Below are 23,800 nucleotides of genomic sequence, written 5' to 3'. Positions count from 1 at the left end.
TTCTGACATTTTGTTTGTGACACGCACCTTGTAAGAGATTTCATATTGCCCATCATCAGGTCTTCCCTTGAACTCCAGGTCAGCTGGAGCAGATCTTGAGTGGGCTTTTGTTGTCCAGGCCTGGACATGAACTTCTCTACCATTTTCTGTTCCATATTCATACCCATTTGTCTTCCCAAATCCCTCAGCCTGCAGCTGCTGCAGCATCTACCTTGGACGTGCTCTGTCAGCTGCAAAGGTCCGTGTTTGCAATGCCCCCTGCTGCAAACCAGGATCAAACCCTTATACTGGCCCAGTCCCTGGGGACAGGGAGATTTAAGAGATCACAAAGACAGAGGAGGTTCATTGCATTCATTAAACTGTCAGGTTATTTTTTCAGATGGCCCAAGACTGACATCAGTGCTGTGCCTGAATATTGTGTGACCAGGCACTTGCTGCATCTTTCCATGCTGACTTGTGATGCTCTGATTGCCACAGTTTCCTCCAAATTCTGAGCATCAGTCCCACTGCAGGTTCAGCCTGACTCAGACTGCAGGAGACAGGGGAGCAGGCAGCTGCATGGTTGCTCCTGGGCTGCAGCTGGGATCAGCTGCAGATCTGCCTGGGCCACTTCCAGGAGGTGTTTGGTGCAGCAGCTTGGAGACAGCTGAATCCCTGTGGCAAGCAGCAGTTGCTGGGACATGAGGTTTTTAACAGATAGCTACACTAATAGACTTGTAAAGCAGACATAAATTATTGGTGCATAAGTTACCATTTAGGGCTGCAGTATTTTATACACCCTCCCTTCTTCTTTTTTTTTCTTTTAATTAGTGTTACTACCTTCCCCTCCATTCACTCGTGCCACTCTGTGTTTCAGCTATTTCCATCTCCTCTTCTTGAAGCTGTCTAAACATGTGTGCCAAGGTGGTCAGGCTGAGGGGAGTAAAAGTTCCTATATAGATCTGTCATTACAGCCTGGGAGGGGAGGACAAAATGCCACCCCACCTCTTGCAGTCCCACTGGAAATGATGAGACAGTCAGATATGTAGCAGAGGCATGGGAACCTGGGTTTCCAGCCTGGGTCCTTCTCAGTAATATGGGGAGTTGGATCTGTGGCTCATTGAGTCCCTCTGTCCCCCCATCTCTGGTGTGTAGCAGCCACACAGGTCAGCAAGGGGAGGAATGAACAGACAGGGAGGGACAGAAACTCGCTAATGGGACCATCCATCAGTGCTGCAGCCAGCACATGGCTCCTCCAGCCCCTGTCCCTGTGCAGGCAGTTCAACGGCAGCAAAAAGGGCTCACACTGCCCACCACAGAGTCAGGCAGGGCCTTTGGCCCAGACCTAACCAGAGATGATGTTTTTGTTAGAAACAAACCACTGATTTTTCTGACAGTTCAATCTGTATGTGGGCAGAGATTCTCTCGACACCTTCCCTGACCTTGCTCTGTGGGTTCCCTCCCACCCCAAAGGCCGTCCCTTTCACACTACCTTCAGCCACACTCACTTTACTTGATACTTGAATGCGTTTTGCGAGCATTACCCTGTGAAACAAACACCCATCATTTCATTCCATTTCCTTGTCTCTAAAGGCAGCTGTTAAAACATTTGGTAAACATACTTTACCATCTTAAATATTTATTTTTCCTCTGAATTTTTAATACATCTAAGGGGATAAATGTATGTATTAAATGTTTCTCAGTTGGTCTAGTATGTTTCTATTTAATATCTAAGGTCAGATGGTCCTTAGAGAAATACAACATACACACAATCTGTTACATGACAAGGCAAGATACTCATCACATAAAGTCAAGTTGAATCATTGTAGTGCACTGATTATGGATTGTAATAATTGAGCTAATAGAAAGCTATGATGAACTTGATCGAGAGTGGGGGCTATGCTGGGTAAAGCAAACCAACTCTGCGATCTTTAACCTTGAGTGTTTTCATGAGGAATGTAGAAGGAGCTGTTGGAATTGCTGGTTTTGCGAGCCAGGCATCTGTAGCAGCACCAGGCGCTCGCCTTCCAAACTGCCGCTGTCTCTGACCCTGTCCTGGCCAAGGCTCCCCTTCCTGAGGTGGAGCTGGGGCTGTGGCACTGGTGGCACAGGGTGCACATGGCTCTGGCTGCCTGGGGCAGTCCCTGTCCTGCATGGTCACTGCCGGGGCACTGGGGCTCACTCTGCCCTGGGGATTGTGGCTGCGACGGGAATGAGCGCTCAGGGTACTGCTACACCACCTTGGTGCATGCACAGGCTCCTCTCCTGCTCTCAGAGCTGTGGTCTTATTCCATTGGGGCTCTTATTTGCTTTTGAAACAAGCTTGTAATTGAACATGCATCAGTCAGTGCATTTCACAATGAATTGCTTTGCACATAGCTAGTCATGTTTGAATTCAAACTCATGACTTACTTGATGAAAGCAGTTAGCTGAATTCTTGTTTGCAAAGTTTTGCACACACAGAAAATGCAGTTGCAGAAGGAAAACATAATGAGAGAGACACCCCAATATATGCACAACCCCTTCTCCATTTCCCTTAGGAAGTCCTGGCTGTGTCTGCCAAGCACATCAGCAGCTTCTACCTGTGTACCAAGCTGTTACAGGTCCCTGTCACCCCACAGCTGCATTCCAGCTGAGCTGGGAAAGGCCAAGTCAATCCTGGGAGCTGATAAGGCCTAGCTCTGCATTTAAAGATTAATCATAACTATGATCCCATGAGGGATTTGTGTATATGTCTTGACCTGCAAAGCAGGACATGGAATGGGAGCTGCCAATGCAAGTATCACCCGCTTGTTCGTGTATGTTTTTCCCCCGCGTGGGCCCAGCAGATCGCAGCCTGTGGCGTGGCCGTGCCGGTTTGTCCTCGTGTCCAGGTGAGGCTGTGAGTGCCCCAGCCACAGGGACGTGCTGTGCCACGTCCCCTGCCCTGGCCCTGCCGCCCCGGTGAGGGCAGTGCGGCTGCCCTGAGGCTGAACCCTGCCTGTCGACAGCCGGTTCCCTTCTTCTTCGGAGCCAAATAAAACCATGAGAGAGTGCCAGGTGTCAGCTACAATCCGGTCCCTTCCCGCTGTTTTACTGCCACCAAATCCTACAGGTAGCGATCTCTGGTATTTCAGCGAAAGGAGGTTTTGACCCCATTTCATTTTCCATCGCTTATTGTTTCTGTGCATGATGCTGCTGTTCTCATACGTCTCTTTTTTTAAAAGATTTTGGTTTATTTATTGTTTATCTTCATATGTTCTTTTTCCTGTCTTTTGCACTTTCCTCTTTATTTCTGTCCCCAATCATCTGAAAAGTTTGCAAAAGAGTGGGTAAGTGTGTCCTACTTTTATTTTCTTTTTCCCAAATTCCTATATTAATGTTACTGCCGTAGGAAAAAAGTCCCCAAAGTGTAGAGCAGTTCAGAGTACTGATCAGACACTGAGACCAGCAGCTAGCATTTGTAAAGCCCTCACAGTCTTCCTTCCCAAAGTCTGATTAGTATTTAAAGCAGATTTGTCTCTTTCAATGTGATTTGATGTTAACATTTTAAAACAATATTAATGCCAAGTGGTAATGAATATAGTGACTAGCACCAGTGCTTGAAATGTTTGACTGAAAAATCAAATGTTTTGTGTTGGAAAGCAGTCATAATCAGTATTTTCTCAGTCCATTGAAAATAAGAATATACTGTATGTTTTCACTAATTAAATCTTGTATTGGAAACAGGTCTTTTCTAAATTAGTAGAAGACTGTATTTTAGTACCTATTCTAGCCATATTGCAGCTGATTGCATCAGAGCTCCCAAGCTAAGCAAGGTTTGGCATGTGCAGAAATTGGGTTGAGGACTCAGAAATGCTGGTGCTGGAGGCACAGGCCTTGGTCAGCCAGTGCTGAGCTACTGCCACGGGATCTGCCAGTGCCCGGGGCTCAGGGCTGCACTGCCTGCTGGCTTCTGCATGGGACAAAGAGGCTCGTCGTGGTTTGTTGGGTGGTTTTTAAATCTATCTCACAGTACAAAACAGCAAAGTGTTTGAATGAGTGCTTAACTTGAGCCAAGTGCCTGCTGAGCCCAGGGTAACACAGGCTCGGCTGCTTTGCTGCAGTAGGTGGGGAAGGGTGCAGCACCATTCGTAATGGTTGAGCCCACTGCAAGCTCCCCTGGAGCAGCACATCCTCCCCATTCCCATGTCGAGGGCTGGGTGGTTTGTGGTGCCCTTGGAAAGGGCTGCCTGTTCCCCTCCAGAAGCAGGTATATCCCACTGTCTGCTGCAATCCATGTGCCGGGACAGGATAATGCTCACAGAAGTGGAGCAAAGGGACTTCAGAATCTCTAGGAGCACTGGGTGCTGGTTCCCACAGGGATGGTACAGCCTCCCCTCCAACATCAACACATGGCTCCCAGAGCTGTGGGCACACAGAGCAGGACAGGGTTTGCCTGTGCTTCAAAACTGATGCAGGATTCTCCTGAATTCAAGGTCTCTCCTACAAGTGTAAGTAGTCACTGGCCACTGCAGTGGGGCCCAGGGTAATAAGCTGCATAATTCTTTGGTTTAATACTATGTATTGTGGCTTACCAAGGGAAGAGACTGACAAGTGCAGAGCTGCTGGCTGTGATCAATGCTAATATTTTCCTCCCCCTCTCCTTTTATTTTTCTTTAGCACCAGTACCATTCAAAAATAGATGAACTAATTGAGGAAACCGTCAAAGAAATGATAACACTCCTAGTGGCAAAGGTAACCCTCGGCTTCAGGTGAAGTGATTGACTGTTAACGTTGCATCTTTAATATGTGCGTTTCCATTAAAATGTGACACATTAGGATGTTGAATTGGCTTCTTGTTTCTCACAGACAAGATCATACATCTCCCAGTCCTTTCATGGTGACTCTTTGTTGATATGGAACTGCATGAGATGTAATACTCTGCTAGCAGGATTGCCATACTGGGCCAGAAGTGACTTTAAGGAATGATTGTTATGTTAATGGGGTAACACCCCATGGTCAGCATCACCTCACAGCACTGGAGTAGCTGCAGTCAGGGGGTGGCACTGCTAAATGCTGCTGCAGAGCCATTGGGGTGGCATGCAGAGGTGGTCACCACTCCTACGCATGAGGTTGTGTGGACAAAATAGCTCATCTTGTGCAAGATCACCATATGCTCTTCTAAGAAATTAATTTAGAGATGACAGTAGTGGGAAATACATTCCAAAATGTCAGGTTTAATTGTTTGGAAATTGTTTTTCATCAGTCAGCTTCTGTAGCTCAGCTGCCAGCATTCCCCTTGAGTGGTTGTGTAGGTCTGGTGTGCTGTGCTAACACAGAGGGGAATTGGTATGTAAGGAGAAAGATGGTGGGGTGTGTTTTCCTCTAGTTTCAAACTTTCTGAGAACAAGTCATCCCTATTATACAGTGGAGACCTTTAAACATAATCTGCCAACATATGCCAGTTCAACTCTTGTGCGAGAATACCCAGCTAGCTACGTGCTTGCCACTGCATACGGGGAGCAGGAACCACAGCCCTCCCCATCCAGAGAGGCTCTGCTGGATTCCCCACACACTGCACCCACCTCCTGTCCCTGCACCACCAGGACACTGAGGGGTGATTCCCAGTCACCAAGAGGTGCACCACAGCACCCAAATGGAGCACTTCTTTCTCCCCACTCTCCGCGCACTGTGCTCAGAGACGGGTGGTCCATTCCTTTGGCAATGCTGAGGGCTCCACTGGCTCCTTTGAAGGTGATGCAGATATTTACACCCTTGTCCAACTATTAAAAATAATTGCAGTACTTTTTGTCTTTGTAGTTTGTCACCATTTTGGAAGGAGTCTTGGCCAAACTGTCTAGATATGACGAAGGAACTTTGTTTTCTTCATTCCTGTCATTTACTGTAAGTACAGAGTATAATTTCCTTCTTTTTCTTTTATTTTTTTTTCTGAGTTGTAACCTGCTCTCCTGGGACTAGATCAGCTACCTAATAATTCTTCCATTCTGTGGTGTTTGATCACTGTAACTTCCACATGAATACACAAACAACCTGTATGCAGATATACAGTACATAAACGTCCAGGATGCACAGAGAAAAGCCATCTCCATCCATCATTCAGCTTGGTGAAGTTTATTCTGTAGAGGATACGTGTGAAGATGAAAAACAACATTGCAGTGTACGTGCAGTTAGCTTCATTGTCACTTCACATGAGAGGTGTGTTCCTCTCAGTCTTCTGGCTGTAACAGTGACCATCTTAAATAGTAAATAGCAAAATAAGGGAGATTTTAGGGAGTGACTATGTGTCTCTAAAAGAGAACAAGATAGGGGAAATGCCACGAGGTCACGAAGCACAAGGTGCCTCTAATGCCACATTTCTCCCTAACACTGAGGAACTAATCCACAGCTCACCATATATTTCCTAGCAAGGTATAGGACCAGACCAATATCTGTTCAAAACTGGCCTCAGTATCCAGCAATGGTTTAACAATCAGAGCTGTATTCCAGAAAATTGTTGTGACAGCTTCCTAAGATGAACACATGGCAGCTGATTTCCAAAGGTCTTCTGAAAATGCATGTGCCAGAAAGTTTACAAGAGTGTCTCTCTGCAAGCAGGACTTCACTTCTCTCGGCTCACAGACAGTTGTGCACATAAATGCCTGTGGCCGGGCTGCTTGAAAAGTTGTGTTCACATTTCACACCCCGGCCCTGTGCCTTCATATGCAACCTCTCCTGCACTGACTTGTTCACAGAGACTGGGCAAGAGGCAGAAGGCACTGCTCTGCAAACTGGGAAGGCTTTCCAAAATCTCGTTTTGGAGTTGTCTTAGTTACTTGCAAATGTCTGCTGTTTGCTACTCTTGGGCCCTTTTGCTGAGTTTGAGGCAGTTTGTAGGATCCATCTGGAAATGGAGATGGATTTAGGAAGGCTTAACAGCAGAGGCAAGAAACTGCTCTTGGCAGCTTTGTGCACACAGTCTGGCAGCTTATCTGAACCACCATGGGGTTCAAACTAAGCATTCTGCCTTTTCAGGTGTGCTGGAGGCACTTTGTTCTTTGGAGAAGTGAGGAAGGGAGGGTGTTCCATTCACTGCCCCACAGTGCAGCTCTTTTCCCAGGATAAACCCTGTGTGGTTACAGCCCCAGGACCGTGCTCACCCATACTCAAGGGTATGCAGGGTATGGCTTGGGATGGATACCTGGATACCTTCCCTCATCCCAGTGCTGTGGAGGGTTAGGAAATGCTTGTGTGCCAGCAGCAGAGGATGTGGAGGCGGCGGCTTTCCAGGCATCGGAAGTACCAGCATCAGCCCGTGTAGACTGTAATGTGCAGCCCTTCCTTCTCCGTGAATCCAAGCTGTTCCTCGGTTGATGCTGCGCTGCTCCCACCACATCCTACTGTTTACACTGCCGAGTGCTGCTCCCTTTGATTGCTGAGCAAAGCCCTGGCTGCACCTGGGCTCTGGGCACTTGTCAGGACCAGCATGTGGGTGCACGGGGTTCAGGCATCCTCTCTACTGCTCCTCTTACTGACACTTAATTGCCCCAGCAGTAGCAAAACAGTCTGTCCCACTCCAACAGCCCCACAGCCTTCAAATATGGTCCCAAAGCCTGGATTTTATGAGTTTTCAGTCAGGAAGGGATGTGTATCCAAATAGCTGCTGTGCGTGGTGTGTGCATGTCTCCAGGGAAGTGTTGGTCCCTCGCCCACAGCAAGTGGGCTGGGCACATGACAGAGGAGCAGGATTGCTCCTTCCTGATAAAGGGACGTCTCTCACTTTGGCCCCCATGTTTGCTGGGAGCCACTGGGAGAGGAGGCTGAGGAGCAGCCCTGACCCTTTTGGCACTGGGCTTAGCAAGTCTTCTCTCCCTGCAGTAGTAATGTGACTTGCTGTGTTTAGTCTTTGCAGTGATAAATACAGAATCTCTCTCTCTCTTGTTACAGCATGCTTGCACCACCTCCCACGTTTTCCCTGTCTGAACAAATACAACAAAGTGTGATGGTCCAAGCTCCAGAAAGCATTAGTCTCCCACCCCCTTCCACCAACTTCTTTCATCGCGTGTTTTCCAGGCACTCTGCAAGTGACATGTACTCGGGGGTCTTGTGACAGACAGTTTTATCACCTAGTAGGATATCCTCATTTCCAATTCTTGCCTCGAAATTCAAGATAAAATTAATGCATCTGTTGTCCTAATAAATTCTCACTAGCCACTTCCCCTTGCAGAGCACTTTGAGAGGAAAACACCCTTCTAAATTTGGCCAGACTTTTTTTTTTCTGTTTGTTGCTACATTTGAGTGCATCTTGGCGGCAGCAGCCCAGGCCCTGGCTGGATGTCTGCATGCCCAGATCCACTAACTCACAGGAGTGCCAGCTGCTAAAATTGCCTTTAATCTGGATGGCCTCTGTAGGCAGAACATTACACCTGTGGTAATTATAACCAAAGATTCCATGTTACCCAAGGGAGACAGAAGTAAAAGATCTTATTTTTGTTCTGCGCAAAATTTGTATGGTAAACTGAGATGTTTCATGGCAAAGTCACATACTTTGTGAAAAACGGCAGCCTAGCAAAAATCACACAACATCCGGCAGTTTGGAAATTTCACTAAATGTAGCCAAATCTGACTTTAAAGAAAAACAAGTAATTATTCTGATTAAAGGAGAGTGGGCAGGAGAAGCAGCTCAGTTTTTTTGTGGGTGGAGGGAGGAGATCGCAGGAAGCAGAGTTATTCTTGTCGCCTCTTGGCTTTGGAGAAGGTAGTTTGAAAGTGGCGCTAAGCTGGACCCAGGAGTGCTAAATCCATGCTCAGCTGGCAGGTTTGTCTCTGCCTGGCTTCATGCTCCATGTGATATTTGAAGGTACAGGTGTAGCCCTGAGCAAGGACCCCAGCTTGAGTTCTGCAGGCTGTTGAGCCACATCATTTTCCAGGCTTTCCTCCTGGTTGTTGGGATTTGCTGCTCAGAAAAACTGCTGGTTTGGTGCTCGCATGGGCACCCTGCCTGCGTGGGTGTGCCATGACTGCCTGCTCTCCTGGAGCTGCATCCACTGGATGGGCTCCAGCTGCCTTCACGCACGGAGGCTGAGGCTCCTCCGCTCCCATTCCGCAGGAACAAGAGATAGCACTTCACCACCTCCCAAGAAAGTTGTGAGGATAAATGCAGAGACAGGGCAAGGTGTCCAGACAGCTGGCTGGAAACAGGAATACCTGGAGACAAGACAAGTGTTTGCTCCAGTGCTGATTTTGCTGCCTCCTTCATAAACTCCTGTACTGGGACGTGCCCCGTCCCCCTGCAGTCTCTCTGGCAGCCAGAGCTGGGGTCACATGGCAGCAGCAGGCGCTCGGTGCCCTCCTCCTGCCCTTCCCTCTGTTCTTGCCCCCCGGCTTGGCAGCCTGGGCGCTGCCAATACTCGCCGCGTTCACCTCGGCAATTACCACCAGTCTGGTCTTTTGTATCGCCTCATTGTGCTTAATTATGCACCCCCCACACACACCATATGAGTGCTTCCACCCACTCTCACATTCTGTCTCACACATACATTCATTCTCTCATTCGGGACACATAATTTATTCATCCCAAGATGCAACTGTGTGCGTGTTATATTTAGGCTGTTTTAATGGTAGCTTTAGAAATATTTAAAAGCAGGTGAGCTTTTACACCCAAACAAAGATGGCCGGCAACGCTTACCCTAATTAAAAGCAGAAGCGTTGTGGAAAATCCCAGCCATACTCTTTCTAGACACTGTGCCTTATGCTACAGTGGGAAAAAGGTCTCTATGGCCAGCTGGGCACTGCTCAGTTGGAAGAGTTGGCCCTGACGTCAGGGGCCACCCTGCCTCCTGCGCAAGGCAATGTGCACCCTGCTGCATGGAAATCCACAGACAAAGTCAGTTTGTGTGATCACAAGATGACACCAGCTTGTGATGACTCCACAGAGTGCAGTGTCCATCTCTGATACTCTCCCTCCAACAGCATCTTCTAAAAAGGAAAGAAAATCAGGGAAAATCGAGGTAGCTGTTCAGTCTGAGAAGCAGAAAAGCTTCAGGGCACTTCTGCATGGTATGACATGAGCACACTGCCCTGACGTGGTCTGCAAGCTCTTGCCAGCATCAGGGCCAGCAAAAAGGGGGAAAATAATAATTTTTGATCTGAATTCACTGATGTGAGGGAGGAGCGAGTGAGTGCAAGAGAGGCTGCATGTGAAGGCAACAGGGCTGGGTTGTGAAACTTGAGCACAACTTTCCAGCCAGCCCAGGCACAGGCATTCATGTGCAGTACTTCTCAGAAAACCCTTAGCCTAGCAGAGCATCACAGAATGGTTTGGGTTGGAAGGGACCATAAAAATCATCTCGTTCCCACCCTCCTGCCATAGGCAAGGACATCTTCCACCATCGAGTTACTCAAAGCCTCATCCAGCCTGGGCTTGACAATATCCCAGGCTGCAGCCTGCAGAACTGAGGGAAGCACACTGTGGGCAGGACAATGAGAAGGGAGCAAAATTAGGATCCTTCAGGTGCTTTCTTGTATCTAGCTTGGTGCAGGCCCCTGTGAGCCATCATGCCATCATGCCCTCACTCCCAGGGGAGCTGCCATTGCTCCTGAGATACAGCTCCCAGCAGGAGAGACATGCAGTGCCTTGGGAGACATGTGGCATCAGGTGGAGAGCGAGGCCTCCGAAGAAAATAACGATGTCTTCTTACGAACCCCGTCTTCCCCCGCTTGCTGAAGTAGAAGCACAACTCCCACACTATCATCTGCTGCTATTAGAGCTTTAGCAGCAGTAAAGTTACCTCTCCAAAAAAAAACAACAACAAAAATACCACCCTTTTAGACAGGAAAGAGTTTCATCACCCTTTTCAACCTACTCAGCATTATGTTGTCCCAAGTCTTGGCTGAAGATGGTCTTACAGAGTTTAAAGAAAAAACAAAGACCTGAAAAGGTACTGATGGTGTTAACTCTCTTTTTTTTCCTTTTACAGGTGAAGGCTGCTTCCAAATACGTGGATGTACCCGTAAGCACAATTTAAACAACTTCTGTCATAGTAATTTGCATCCTGCTTGGGTTTATGGCATGTGTAGCAACCCACATTATGCATTAACAGCCAAGATTGAACCATGGGCCTTCATACTTCTAACATTTGAACTGGAAAGGATATCTCCATTATGTTAATAATGAGCAGTTACCCTCTTATGGAGACCTATGAGGCTGTTTAGGCAACAATTTGCAGATGGTGTCAAAAAGGTACCATATTTATGCAATTGGCTTGAATCACATTTGAAAAAAAAAAAAATGGGAGCAGTGCATTCTGTTAATTCTTCATTTGGACTTGTACAAATACAGTATAATTTCCAAACAAAAAGTCCAGACATGTTAGAACTGAGCCAACACACATCTAACACATTAGCTAATCTATTTTATTTTTGTTCTTCTAATTGTTGGTTTATTTTACTCTTTTGGAAAATGACTTTTTTATTACTTTGGGGAACTGGTGATGAGCTACCAACATGTGTTTGGGAAATTGTTAATGAAAATAATTTTTTCCATTTTTCTGTAATTGGTGTAGGAAAACTGTACATCGTCTCCTCTAATTAGACCTTGATTCATAAGGAGAAGAGCCCTTAATGTTCTTAGACAGAGCACTTAACTTGCCAGAAATTTACATTTAAATTAAGTTGAAGTGTAATATATGAATGTTGGCTGGAATAAGGGGTTACAGTAACATTTACAGATAGAAAGATCCTGAGCAACTGCAAATGAAGAAAAATAGATCTTAATATACCACACCAGTTCCTGCACTCAGACTGGGTGGTGGAAATCAAGAGTGCTCTGTTGAGTTTGATGATGTGTATGTAAAATGTGTGTATATTTAATGCAGGTGTATTGTTCTGCATGTTCTCACATGACAATGTGATAAATTTATCAGACATCTTGGACAATATCATCTGCATTTGGTGTTTTCAGCCCTTTAGCCCAACCTAAATGTTGCCTACAATATTATCGTATCTTGAGCCTAGCATGGAAAAGACAAACTCCTGAACAGTAAGAGGTGTTGCTCGGTTTAAAATACTCCAGTGCAGATCTTGGCATCCTGTTGTCTTGGAGTAATAGAAGCAAGATTTTGAGAGCCTTGGGAAGAAAAACTCAGAATTTATTTCTTGCCCTGGAAATGTGGAGATCCTTCAGATGAAATTCCTAGCTGTTTCAGTGCATCTTAAATATTGTATCATGAGAAATTTGAACACAGAACAGTTATTTTAAGTAACTTTTAGGGCAAATCATGGCCTTCTCTGAGGCCTCTATGTTCCTGGAAAGTAAAGCATCTCCAGGGCAGTGGTCTTAATAAAATGCTATGTAACCTTTTCAAGCTTTTCCAAAGGCTTTGTGCCTTGGACACCCTTGGGAGGTCTGCAGCAGGGTCTGCTCCTCTCCTCAAAGCCAGACATGCTCCAGTTCTTTGTGTAAATTATTCACCTGGGTTAGTTTTCAGTTGTTTCCCCACCCACCCCTAGAGACAAATTACAGTGGCTTCCTTGACAGCCTCAACATTTTTAATGAATTCGACCACCAGCCCCACACAGCTCCCAGACCTCTGCAGAGGCCACCCCATGGTCTGTGAACCACTGCCTTTCCAGAGCAAAAAGAAAGAAAAACCTGTCTGACTAGAGGACAGAGGAGAAATCCTGGTGTTGAGCAGACACCCACCACTTAAATTTATTTAATTCTGCAAATGTTAGTTAAAACAAATTCTGTAAATTCTGTTGCAATTGTCTTGGTACAAACCAATCTGTCTAATCCTGCCTTGGAATGGGCATGATCAGCAGACTGAAAATTGCTTGAAAGTGTAACACTTGACTACTGCCACATTTGTGTTGTCCTCATTGTTTTTCAAATTAATACCTTGTCATTGTTGCAGTAGGTGTTAAGAAATGTCGCTGCCTTCCCAAGGGCCAAGCACTGGCCCTTTGCTTGATAATTGTTTGCTTTGTATTAAAAAACTCCCTTCCTACTGCTTTCCAAACTGTCCTCATTTTCACCCTGGAAATTACACGGATGTGTTAACTAACTTCAATTTACAGCGGCTGACAATCGTATCTTGCAGAGAAATGATACTCTGTGATCTGAGGTAAATCACAGTAGTGGAAACTAATGACACTAGTTATTAACAAACTTACAATGTGCCACACAAATTTAAGGTATTGTGGCAGCTCTTGTAATGACTCGTGTTACCATATTTTAATGGGTTTCCTTTGAGGTAAGTTTGAATCCAATACATCAAGCAATGTGAACTCAAACAAGTTTTGTTGGGTTTTTTTTAAGTATTTTCCCATCCAGCTGCTTCAGTTCCCATGTGCTTTAAAGCAATGCTGCTATCCCCAAAATCTTGCATGCTTGTAGGTTACTTCTCAAAAATCAGTTAAATTCTGCAGAGAGCTGTAGAAATGTGACATCAGGTAAGTGTCCCTCAGGTAAGGAAAGAGCAAACTGCAGGAGGACAGCAAGAGATGGAAGAGAAGGAAAAGCAGTGATGAGGCTGCACAGAGAAGCTGCCCCCTGCATCACTATTCATGTTTTTCTCTCTCTCTCTCTCTCTCTTCTTCTCTCCTCCATGCAGAAGCCAGGAATGGATGTTGCTGATGCCTATGTGACATTTGTCCGCCACTCTCAGGATGTCCTGCGTGATAAGGTCAATGAGGAGATGTATATAGAAAGGTTATTTGATGTAAGTAAATGCCCTCTCCTCCTTGGACACCAAGCAGGAGAGACCCAAAATGTGACAAAATAAGACAGGAGGATAAGTCACATTTTGAGAAAATTTATTGGTTATAGCTTTAAAAAATAAATAAATCTTTCCTTTCTTTCTGACTAAGGCTCGTATCTGCTCTCTGGCTGCTTTGAATCTCTACTCTAGTCTACTGTGTCTTAGTCTGTGTGTGGATTTTAAAGAAATAGTATCTTCTAAGAGAGCTCTTTAATATGTTTAAGCTTGTGTAAATTTCTCTGTATCAGAACATCTCAGTCATTGTTCTCATTGTTCAAATTTGAGCCAGGTTTTTGGCAGATGTGTTTGCTCTTCTGCACACTTTGCATTGTTTCATTGACAAACACTCCAAAACTGACAGCAAATTTAACATACCAAACTGTTATTTTTTAAAGCTAATCAAAACAGAGCTGATTATGAATGGCCATTGGTATAAAATAGGACCATGTTGTGGTGTCTGCCACCAAAGATAAATTTGAGACATGGTCTCCTTGATGAAGATGGCCAGTAGGAACTGTTCCAGATGTTCACAGCAAATTTTCAGTTGCACAAGATCAGTTTGTTGGACTGTGAGAGAACAGTGACCTGTGATGCCTGGGTTTTTTACGTTTGAATGCATGTTAAAAGTATCTCTGTTTCCGTTGCTCTTGTTTTGTTACAGCCTTTCTGTCCTTGTAGCTGTTCTATAGTAAAGGTTTTCTGTTGATGACCAGCCTGCAGCATTAGTGTTTCAGTCTCTCTAGGGTATTTGTCCATATCTCAATTTCTGTTTGAAGCAGCTTCTTTCCCTACTTTCCTTCCTTCCATCTCTCAGCAGTGCCATGTCTCAATCTCCTGGCTCTGGAACTCTAACAGCCTTCTGTGCTTTCTTTACTCACTCTTTTGTTTTCCTGTGTGCAGGGAAAGCTGCTTTTTCCCCAACCAACCTCTTCCTTCACTCGATACTTCTCTTTCTGCACATTACCTGTCCCTCAGAAACCTCTTCTTCCTTTACAATTCCCACTCTCTCTTTCCTCCATAACTTACCAGATTAAAATGGAACTTATCTCTCATGTCAAATGTTTTATCACATTATATCAAGTGGCATGAATTAAGAGTCAAATAATCTTACTGTGTACATCTACTAGCATGACCCATATCCACTGAGAATGCCTCATTCATGCACAGAGCACAGCAGTGCCTCTTCCGGGCTCGGCTCGTGCTCGCTCCGGGGAGAGTTTGCAGCGTGAGCACCAGACGCAAATCACCCATCAAGCAGGCATGGGGAGAAAAAACAAAACATAAAACAAAAGACTGTCGCTTCCATCTGCAGCGGGCCTGCAAGTGCATTGCTCGTTTGTGTTGAAATTTATTCCACGAGCAGTTAAATTTCCAGAGCTCATCTGGACTGTTCTTTTCAATGCCCACACTGCCTTTTCCCTCATCCTTTCCCTATGATTCACAGTTGGTGTGTTTGTACCGATTCGGGCCATTATTTCCAATTTTCAAAAGGCTGTAATTAACACAAATATTGATTTCAGTTTGATCCACTCATACTTGGTTTTACCAAGCCGTATTTTGAACAAATTAACAGTTATATGAACAGAAAAATGAAAGAGCAGCTACCTTGGTGGAAAGCAAAAAATGCAAAACCCTTCTTTCCCTCCCTGCCTTCCTCAAGTCTTCCTGATCCATGTGGAATTGAATAATCAAGGATGGGGTTTTTTACATTGCTCTGCCTGTTTTGACCTACACTGGCTGCAGGCAGGAATTGCAGCATGTGGGAGCTGTTCCCATTCCTGTTCCCATCCCAGTGGGACAGACTTGGGATCTAATGCTACTGGCATGTTTGCATGTGTCTCATGTATGTGAGTGTGTGCTCTTGGGCAGGGAGAGCTGTGGGGCAGTTGCTTTGCAAGGAGGGAATGGATTGTGCCGAGCCCTTGTCACCCAAAACTTGGAATTATGTTTTGAGTGGTCATGTATCGTCTTTGTCAGGTTGCAGCTGAAGGAGCTGGCTCCTGTGTTCAGCTCCCATCATGTCTCAGGTGTTTCTGGTTTGTCAGTACCAGCACAGGGTTTACATGGGGGTCACCAGACCCCATTTAAGTTGGTGCTGTGTTCACCCATGTTTGGGTAAAGGCAGGAGCAAGTGCTTAACTCCATTATTGAGCTTAGATGGAGCCCTGCAGCCTTTTGTCCCTCTCACCTAACCCAGCAAAGCAGCATGGTTGTGGGGTCTTTAAGTTCCTTTGGCCTTATTTTCCAAGGACGTTTTAGGTACTAACTACCTCTTTAATAAGAAAGAGAGAGGAATAATCAAACATGGTATTTATGATGCTGAGTTAGAGTTGGACCTGATTTTGTTCCCTCTTCACCCAGCATGGCAGGGGAGCAATCCTCTTAGCTGCAGTTTCTGCAGGCAATGAGATTATTAATACTTCCACAGCCAGGTCCTCAGCTGGTTTAGTGCAGCAGTGCTGGCTTGCCCCAGCCAAGTCTCAGTCCAGTTTAGGCTGTTTTATGACAATAGGGGCAGCAGTGGCAGCAAACACCTTAAACCTGCCTGTAGGCAGGTCCTGTGCACCCAGTAAAGACACTCACAGTGTGGGGCTACATCCCTTTTCTGCACAGTCCTGAGCAGTGCAGGAGCCAAGGTGCACAGTACAAGGTTGTCTATCACACATTCTGTGGAGTTTGAACTCCTGGGATATCCCTAATCCCCGCACTTCTCTGTAATCCTGCCATGTTTCCATTTATTCCCCATTTGTTTCCACCTAGGAACAGAGGCTGCAGTGTGTGTTAGGCCATGTCCCCATAGAAGTTGGGTTAATATGTCTTTTCTTGGCATGTGCCATGATTTCCTAGCTCAGAAACCATCTCTTTTCCCCTGCATCGCCTGACTTGCTCATGCCTGCAGAACAGAGCTCTGTTCTTTGGGAGATATCTTTGGTGTTTGCGACAGATTATTGTTATATTTCTGTGTGGTCTCTGTGTTAATCCTCTTAATTCTGCAAATTAGTCAGGATGGGTTTTCCCCCCTCTCTGAAATAGAGTCATCTTAATTTTAAAAATCTGTATTCTTGGGATCATTGAATGAACAGATTGATCGTGGAGTTCTGCTGGTAATCAAAACCTAACTAGCTTTTTGGCAGTGCTGTTTACTGCAGAATAACATGACTTATTTACTTGGCCTGGCTCACTAATTTGATAACATTTAAAGCTAAAACACTGTAATAAGGCCCATTGGTAGAGAGCAGTGGTAACAGAGGAGTTTCAGAATAGCATTGTCGCATCCAGTCCCTGCGTTCCTGTGCCTGGCTGGGCACTTTGGGGTTTAAACCCAATGGTATTTTGCACACAATACAGAAGGATCACAAACTCTGTGCAGTGCTTTGTAGGAAGTAAAATTGTATCACTTTTTGCCCAGAGCGGGGAGCAGAGTTGACATGCAGAATGGGACTTTTTATAGGAACAATGAGGCAGAAGCAGGTGGGTGTATCTTAAACATGGGAAAATATCTTCAGGGCGATCTTGAGTCTTCAGACCAATCCTGCAAAAATCAGGTCCTCTTTGTCTTAGGTCACTCAGAATTTCATAGGATCAGAGTTTATACATCCGTCATTTTGTCTGAAGGCAGTGGGAGTTTTACTTGTGAGGGTCATGCCCTTTGGCAGAAGTTATTTCTAAATCCATGTATGTGTGTATATCTTTACAAACACCCTTTAGATACTCACAGTATAGGTTTCAACCCGTCGCAACATATGTGATCCAGAAAGTCTATGATTGACTAGTAGATAGTGTGAATGCCAACCTTTCTTCTACATAAATTGGTAAACACCAATGTAAAACATAGGGTGACTATTTCTCCTCAGCCAAAGTGAGTAGCACATACACAAAAGGCTACTGAACATCGGGTGAGCTCCCCAAGATCCTGCGAATTCCAGCATCCTGATGCAGTCCCTGAATAGCGCAGATGGCATTTTTCTCTCTGATGATTAATTCAATATCTTACCGAAAAAAACAAAAACATGCTTTTGATATGAGGGATCAAAACACCAAGAGAAGCTCCTAAGATTGCGAGGACCTAAAAAAAAAATTAATTTATTTTTTTCCTCCTTGTACTTCTTGAAGACACCAGCCTGAGTAGAAGATAAGGATTAAAACAGATGTGCTTAGTGCTAGTTCATCTGCTTAAATCTAGCAGTCTCTGAGATCAATGATTAAAAAGCCATCTCTAACTTTGATGAAATCCACTGCAATGGTAATTCTGTGTCTCTGATCGCTGTCTTACGGGCCTCATGTCTGCCTAAACCGGACATAGAAAACATTTCACTGGAGATGATACATGGATTATATGGGTCAATTATACACTTAATCTGCCTTCTGGAGATTAAGTGTGCATGGATTGACCCTGTGTATTTGGCTTGTCCTTGGCAGTTATCAGATCAGGAAGGTTGCCTTTACCAGAAAGTCTGGTAAGAACTTAATCACGCAGTGATACCGCCCGCCGAGGTGGCAGCAGCCACCGTGCTTTTTGCAGAAGGCAGTTTTACCACTTCACTGTCACTGTGAGTGCTCAGCTCCCTTGGTCTGTGTCACAGCCGGGATAGCAGACGGAGAGTTTACTTCAGAAATGAGAAATGAGCCTGTTCTTCTCTGCAAGGCAGAAACAGCTCTTAGTCTTGATGGCAGGGTGGGATTAGCAGGGTCTGGCAGGTGTAGCAGAGAGGGCAGTGGGGAGACCAGGGTTTGCTCTACGCTTGGCTGTCCTCAGCGCAGAGGAACAGTCTCCAGCTCCTCTCATCAGCTAGGGGAGCCAGCATCTCCTTCCCACCACCTTCAGGGAGGCAAAAGCCCCTGGCTGAAGCTCCAGCATCAAATCCTGTCCCTCAGGCTCAGCTGAGTCAGCCTTTTAGGAAGCCCCAGTGATATCCCAAGGTAGATGTCACCTGGTGAATCTGGTGGATTTTTACGGATTTGGGGTTTCTTCCCTCAGCCAGGAGCCCAGCAGGAGTGCTGGGGACATGATGCAGGACTGTCCTCATGTTTCCAAAGCAGGCTGCCCTTGCTGGTATCTGATGTCTAAATATCAGAGATAATAAGGATGCAAAACACTGTGTGAGTCTCAAGACTTCAGCAAAATCCTTATACACGTTTCCAGGAGCCTGCATAAGCATTTATCACTGGAGGATCCACAGGCAGCTCAGCATATGTTTCAGAAGCTACACATTAGAGCCTGATAGCACACCTGAGTATATTGAAAAGATACAAAACACAGCTAGATCAGTTAATTCAGCAAGTCCTCTGCAAACACTGAGGCATTAGCTTATTCTTAAAATCAAAGCTTTTGCCCCCAGCAGGGTTACTCACTTGAATTTTGGCAGCTCCTTCAAGGCGTGCTTGCAGGATCATGGCATTTCTTGCTAGACCGTAAGCCTTGCACGGCACGATCAAATGCCAAAACAGAGCCCTTCCCATCCTCCCTTCGCCTTCCCCTCTTCAATCTCAAAAGCCTTGGTTGTGAGTCAGTGGAGCTACACTGTGAGTTAGAATTACTCACAGGAGGCCGGGTTGCAGGATCAGGGGAAGAACGGATATCAGGCTGCGCGCTGGGCTCCCATCTCATATCTGCTTGTAGCCACACTCACCGCTTTCTCTTAGACAGACAACAACCTGTTTCCCTCCCACGCAGCTAGACTGCTCATTAGGGCACTAACTCTCTCCCACTCCCATCCTGATATGGCCTCCACGGAGCTATTTCTTCTGCCTTGTTTTTTGCTTTTTTTTTTCCCCTCTCTCCCTTTCCAGAGTGAGTTGTGAAATGAAGACAATTAGGCACATTGATCTCAAGGGAGCGCAGCTTACTTTTTCCTCCCTGTACATCTTTGGAGGAGCCAGAGCCTTTGCTGGCTTGGCAAGGCTCAGACCTGGACCTGGAGTTGATCTCATTGCAGGACTTTTGCTGCAAAAAACCCATAAAATTGTGGTGGCAGTTGTCAGTATATCTTCTAGGTGACAAATTCTCTTTGTCCAGAGGGGGCATAGAGTGCACTGTCCTTCTACAGCCTCTTTTTCTCCCCATGTGTCCTCTTGGAGTGACACAGGAATGGGGAGAGGAGCTTAGCACTGACACCACTCCTCAGAGCCAGCCCTTGTCCTCTGATATTCCCCTCTGTTAGCTTCACACAGCCCAGGCATGCACTGGGCACATGGCCACAGCAAGGCTTTTTTCCTGAAGTGCTCATTTAAGTAGGCTCCATTTAATTTATTTTAGGGAGAGTCTTAATAAAATAAATCCTAGATCTGTCACTGGATTTTACATGCTTGAAAGGGGTTTTTTCCCCTCCTAAATGTCTTTATCAGAACAGCTTTTCGTGTTCCAGTAGACATTTGGTTGAAGACAGTTAATTTGATTTCTTTTCCAGAGGAGATTTTCCATTAATCATTCTAAGAAGGCAGACTGATTGCTCCGTTACGTTAAGGTCAGCATAGGCTTGCTAACATCATCTGCACCGCGCTTTTGAGCGTCAGAGATTTGTGTTTTGGGGCTGACACTGAATGAAAGATCATTTATTTCCTGGTAGATGTGAGTAGCCACGGTTTTGGGGAAGCAGAACTACAGAAATATCCATCCAGAGCCTTTTTCTGAGCAGCCTCTGACCGGGAGCTCTCTGGACATTTCTAACCGCGGATGAGTTACAGGGTGCACTCTGCCTTCCACTAAGTGTAAGAGGCTGTGTAGCTAATTGGAGCTCCAGTCCTGTGGGTCATCAGGAGGAGAGGCTGGAGGTGGCTGGTGAGCCGCGGCTCCTGCGGGTCCCAGCTGCGTCCAGGGGAGCGAGGAGCGTGGGAAGGGCCGGTGCCCGCAGGTGCGCGGGGCTGACCCCGAGCCGGCGGCTTTGCTCCCTCCCTCCCTCCCTCCAGGCTGTGCAAAGAGCCTTTGCCCAAAGGAACTCTCGGCGCACACAGGGGAGAGCCTCTCTCTGAGCGGACAATGACGAATTGTCTGATTTCCAGCAGCGCCTTCAATCCATCTTTTCCTTTTCTCCCGCCGCATCCCAGCCCCACACAATCGCTGCTCAGCCCGCGCCAGCCAGCGGTGCGTGTCGGATTAGCCGTCCCAGGTCATTTTGTCTCTCTTGATCTGCGGCTCTTTCCTTTCCCGGTGCTCCCTTAAGCCTGGCCCTGGATGTATGATATCAGCATTCAAAAATGCCTGGTGGGACTCGGGCAGGGAGCGCCCTGCGTCCGGTGTTTAACCCCAGGAAGGAGACCAGGGGAGCTGCTGCAATTGGGCCCGAGATGTCCAGGCAGCCTCCAGCTACTTTTTTTGGAATTGGAAGGCTATAAAAGAAGCAGATTAAGTTTATCAAGTCCCACTTCATGACAGCTTCCAATTTAAACTGATAACAAGTATAATGAAAGTATTCTATAGCATGCACTGCTGTGCATCTTACTGAGCCAGTGTGCAGCCAGTTTTATCATCACTGCCTCACACTAACAGGGCTCTGGAATCAGGACAGAAAAATAGCAGTTGTGTGGATATTGTGTTTTACTAGGCTGCTTTAAATAGAAACTCAGATTTTAACATGTCAACTTCATTTCTTTTTTGAAAAATGGAAATAAGCAGAGAATATTTTATAGGTTAAAAATGTATTTGAGAACAAGCATCCGTACAGAAGTGGTTTTCTGTTTGTGTGCCTTTATAGGTTTTTATGCAGAAGCTCTTTCATTTAGGAAAAGGGAGGTCTGCAAATTCCTACAAAGCAGCAGGTTTTGGGGGATTTGATTTGGCAGTTCCTAGGGAATGCTGTGCACTTTGCAGAGCTGTATCTGCAGTGAAGGAGAGAGAGCTCAGCGCCCAGAGCCCACCTGGTGGTGTGCCCAGGCCCCCACTCTGTGAGCAGGGATATGAGATGCTCCATGCCAGCACAGCCTGGAAAGGCAGAGTCTTCCAGTTCAGGGGTTCATGTAGCCAGGAGAGGCTTTACCTGTTACCTAAAGGGAGCATTCTCTGGAGGGTGTAATTCAGTGTATGAACAAGATTAGGACTGTCCAGTCTCAGAGGGGAAATGAGGCACCTGCTGGGACACTCAGCCTGGAAACCCAACAGGTTTAAGCATGGGATGTCCCTGGTTTGAGGACATTGTGGATGGGAGAGGAGTTCGGGGTGGCAGCCTGCTTCCTTCCCAGATCACCATGAGCACAAACTCCTGCACCCCCTGCCATGGACCAGTAGTTCTTTGCACAGGGGTGTCCCCTGCGGTTTTCTCTGCCTGCTGCCCTCCATCCAGCCCTGACCAGCACATGGCCTGGTGAGTCTGCCCTCCTCAGAGCCAGTTCAGCAGCACGTGGCTGGGATGGATTCAGAGATGATCTAGGAGTGGGCTGGCATTGGTGTTTGCTCACAGCAAACCCCAGCAGATTGGGACCAGGATATCCCTGGTGGTAGGAAGAGAGGAGCCAGCAATGCAGTTGCTTTTTCCATGAGATTCTCCCCAGGGCAGAAGGAGAGTCATTGGCATATTCCCCCATCACTTCTGCCAGGGATGTGAGTGTATGGCTCTTGGCTAGACAGACTTTGGTGTCTAGTTAGCAGAGCAGACCACCCTGACATACAGCTCGGGGCCACCTGAAGGAGTACAAGGCATCATATCCTCAGCATCGGAGTTGTTCCTCTCCCTGAAGGAGCAGTACTGCTGCAGATCCCTTTCTGGCTGTGTCCCTGCTGTGGGAAGCCTTTGCCTGTGTGCTGAGAGTGCCTGCAAAGCTTCACTGAGGGTCAGCACAAACAAACCTGCCCCCACCGTGGCCTGTGGAGTTACAGATGCACAGGACACGTGTAGGTGTTAGTGGTTTGTGCAGCACCGAGAGCAGGGGCTATTGGGGATGAGCTTCTTGGGCACATCTGCTTGTTGGGGACCTTGGCCCCACCAACACAAAAGATATTGACCCTCCCTATCTTCTCTGAAAAGGAATAAAATTTCGGGTTAAGAGCAGGGAGAAGTCTGCAGCCAGGAACACACAGGTCGGGCCGTGCCCCTTTGGAGGGCAGGGGATTTGTGCAATCTCACCAGCACAGGCAGAAGCCCCGGCCTCCCTCCCATTAACACCTGTGGCACCGGCCTGCCGAGCCCCGCCAGGTCCAGCCCGCAGGCAGTGGAGGGTGAGGCGGCAGGCTGAGCACACCCGGAGCCGAGATCCCCGAGCAGTGGGTGCTCTCAGGTGCCATATGTACTGCAAAGAGCGTGCGGCACTTCCACGCGCCGGGGTCTGCGCTCTGTGTTCCTTCTGAATGCTCTTCCCTGCCGGGAGGCAGAGCTCTTGCGCGATTCAAAGTTGTTTTGTGGTTTATTTTTGGGAAAGGAGGGGGGAAAAAAATAATGTAATTCGGTGATGCCATTTGCATCCTAGACAGATGATGAGTTGCTCTGGCTAGCAGCTTAACCCTATTAGGCAACGTTAGGGACTGTGACTTTATTAAATAATAATACAAATTATTTTCATATCGAGACCCTTTGACTTTGTAACTTCCTCATATTGGTACGTTGTCAACAAGAATGAAATTTCTTAGTTAAGGAATATAAAATAGAGTAAAAGGCATCCAGAATTCACAGCTCTGGGGTGGATGTTGAGGAACACGCTGTGTGTACTTGCAGTGATAGCATTATAGTGGTACATAAAATACCACGGGAAAAAAATACTTTTACTTCAGTAATAGCTCAGTGTGAGTATGACCTGGGAGACTCCAGGCTTACTCACAAGGCTTTGGTAGAACAAGGTCAAAAATTTATTAAAAAAAAAAAAAAAAAAGACCCTGAGGTTTCAGGGGATTTTTATCAAATTGCTAGCACTTTGCCAGATCTCTAGAATTTTATATGGAATTTTATAGAGAGGTTTAGTTCTGAAAATGAGGGTCATGTAGCCTGCTGTGAGGACCACTCGCCCAGAGCCCTGCTGAGCACAGCTAACAGAGGCTTTTCTCACAGGGGAGAGGTGCAGATGTGGGGTCCCCAGTTTGGCAAAGGGGTCACGAATCCCAAATGCTGACAGTTCGTGTGTGCGGTCCCTGAACATACCATGGCAAAGACCTTGCAGAGAAGTTAAATTAGCACAGTGCA

At 46.4% G+C, this 23,800-nt stretch overlaps 1 protein-coding gene across 8 annotated transcripts in view; it reads left to right on the top strand.

Annotated features, from left to right (window-relative positions):
• Window positions 1–23,800, top strand: part of CADPS (calcium dependent secretion activator) — a 207,514-nt gene that overhangs the window by 171,831 nt on the left and 11,883 nt on the right. For all 8 annotated transcript variants that reach the window (XM_083869747.1, XM_083869743.1, XM_083869746.1 and 5 more), the window contains 4 exons: window positions 4,621–4,695; window positions 5,761–5,844; window positions 10,917–10,949; window positions 13,551–13,658. In XM_083869747.1, the coding sequence (XP_083725873.1) occupies window positions 4,621–4,695; window positions 5,761–5,844; window positions 10,917–10,949; window positions 13,551–13,658 (300 nt within the window). The remainder of the gene's footprint in view (window positions 1–4,620; window positions 4,696–5,760; window positions 5,845–10,916; window positions 10,950–13,550; window positions 13,659–23,800) is intronic.

Source organism: Zosterops lateralis, assembly GCF_965231275.1.
Source record: "Zosterops lateralis genome assembly, chromosome: 11".
In the NCBI taxonomy this organism is placed as follows: Eukaryota; Metazoa; Chordata; class Aves; order Passeriformes; family Zosteropidae; genus Zosterops; species Zosterops lateralis.
The sequence above is the reverse complement of the archived record's forward strand: the minus strand, read 5'-3'. Positions and strand labels throughout refer to the sequence as shown.